Source organism: Vollenhovia emeryi, unplaced genomic scaffold (genome assembly GCF_000949405.1).
Source record: "Vollenhovia emeryi isolate VEMERY1.0 unplaced genomic scaffold, V.emery_V1.0 DF939472.1, whole genome shotgun sequence".
NCBI classification, from domain to species: domain Eukaryota; kingdom Metazoa; phylum Arthropoda; class Insecta; order Hymenoptera; family Formicidae; genus Vollenhovia; species Vollenhovia emeryi.
Window position 1 is genome coordinate 31,304 of NW_011966894.1, and position 2,306 is coordinate 33,609.

Here is a 2,306-nt window from a genome sequence, read left to right on the forward strand (position 1 = left end):
TGTAATATTTAGTTTGGATAGTTCTTTATCTTCCCCTATCGCTTTTTGTATTTCTCGCGCTGTAATCGGTAATGTTTCTAACGTATCTACTTGAAAAATGTTCTCGAAATCCGTTTTAATTACGGTTTGTGGAATAGGTAATCTCGACAAACAATCTGCATTTGAGTGAAGCTCTGATCTTCTGTACCGAATTTCATAATTGAATCCTTGCAAAAACAGCGCGTAATGTTGCATTCGTAATGCTGTATAAAACGGTAGATTTCTTGTCGGAGATAGAATTTGAGTAAGTGGGCGGTGATCCGTAATTAACGTAAACTTTGTCCCTTGCAAATATTAGTAAAACTTTTTAACGCCGTATATAATCGCATATGCTTCCTTGTCGATCTGTGAGTATTTCTGCTGCACAGATGACAATGTCTGTGAAGCGTACTGTATGGCTCTTTCCGAGCCGTCGGGATAAATGTGAGAGAGTACGACTCCCACCCCGTACGGACTAGCATCAGTGGCCAGAGTAATCGGTAAACGCGGATCAAAATGTACCAAACATTTTTGGCTTGTAAATGCTTTCTTAGCTTCCTTAAAGCTTGTCTCGCATTGCTCTGTCCACTGAAATTCTTTATTCTTATGTAGTAACTTATTTAACGGGTATAGAATTGCACTGAGTCCAGGAATGAACTTGCCATAATAATTTATCATCCCTAGAAAACTTCGAACTTCTGTAACGTTCGATGGACGTTTCATGTTATGTATTGCCTCCATCTTTTCCGGGGCTTTGTGTAATCCGTCTTTATTTATAACGTACCCGCAATATTGTATTTGAGGCATGAAAAATTCGCTCTTTTCCGAATTAATTCGTATATTGTACTTATGCAATCGACTGAATACTAGATGTAATTTGTTTAAATGATCTTTATGATCTATCCCTGCAACTCGAATATTGTCCAAAAATACTACCACACCGGGAATGTCCCCCAGTATATTTTTTATTGTACGCTGCCAGATGGCTGGGGCCGATGCAATTCCGTACATAAGTCGTGTAGATCTATATAATCCCTTATGCGTACTTAGGATTAACAGAACTTGGTCCTCCGGTCGGACCTCTAGCTGTAAATATGCTTGCAACAGATCTATCTTTGAAATGATTGTACCGCCTGCCATTGAAGCGAACAACTCATCCGCAGTCGGTAATGGGTGTTCATCTACCTGTAATCGCGGGTTAATAGTGACTCTGAAATCGCCACAAAGTCGTACCTGCCCGTTTTTCTTTAAGATCAGAACGATGGGTGTAGCCCATTCTGATGTATCGACCTTCTGTAAAATTCCTTCGGATTCTAACTTATCTAATTCCTGTTCAACTAGTAAACGTAGACGGAAAGGGACCGGTCGTGCTCTAACAAACACCGGTTTCGCCTGTTCTTTTAACGTAAGTTTAGCTTGTACATTCCTAATCTTAGAAATAACCGTACTCGTAACATTCGGAAATTCTCTGAGTAATCCTTGAACTGATTCTTCCCTAGAATTGTCAACCGATTTTATGGACTGTAAACATTCTAGTAATTGCTGTATCTCTTTGTTATCTTTCATCTGTAGGATCCATTCTCTGCCAAGCAATGGCTTACGATCCTCTATTGTAATGTAAAGATTTAATTCTCGGGTTTTTTTACCATGTTTCACCTGTACGACCAAATAACCAAGCAACTCGATAGGTTCTTGACAATAAGAGACTAATTGTAACGCAGTCTTATGTATTCTTTCCCCTGAGAATAATTTCTTTGCCAATTTTTGCGCAATTAAAGTAACTGTGGCACCGCTATCTATTTCGAAACGTATTCGCTTATTATTTACTATTAATGACGTGAGCATTTTATCTCGGTATTGCACATGTTCGACAGCTAATATCTCCGTATTCGCGTTGTTTGAACGTTTCTTACCGGACCGACACACCTTCTGTAGGTGTACTATTTTCCCGCACGAATGGCACTTAATTGAACGATTAAGGTTACAATGCGTAGCTAAATGACCTTTGCCACAACGATAACATGAGACATTCGGTAATGTATTCGAACGCGGTTTGCCAGTCTTTTTAAACTTAAACTTAGCTTTCGCTTGCCCGTTGCTGTCCCTCGCTGTCAGCTTCTGGGTTGACTGCACCTGTCCCGCTGTGTCTCCTTGTAACTGCTTCGTTCCTCTCTCTGAAAGTTCGATTGTGGCTGCTGTTTGGACTGCCGTCTCCAGTGACAGATCCTGTATCTCCAGAAATCGCCCCGGTAAATATGCAGAAAAGGTCACACCTCACCGATTTCCTC

At 40.5% G+C, this 2,306-nt stretch overlaps 1 protein-coding gene across 1 annotated transcript in view; it reads right to left on the reverse strand.

Annotated features, from left to right (window-relative positions):
* Window positions 1-333: 333 nt before the first annotated feature.
* LOC105557490 (uncharacterized protein K02A2.6-like) overlaps window positions 334-2,306 on the reverse strand; it is a 3,863-nt gene continuing 1,890 nt past the window's right edge. The window contains exon 2 of the mRNA XM_012004737.1: window positions 334-2,244. Coding sequence (XP_011860127.1) covers window positions 334-2,244 — 1,911 coding nt within the window. The remainder of the gene's footprint in view (window positions 2,245-2,306) is intronic.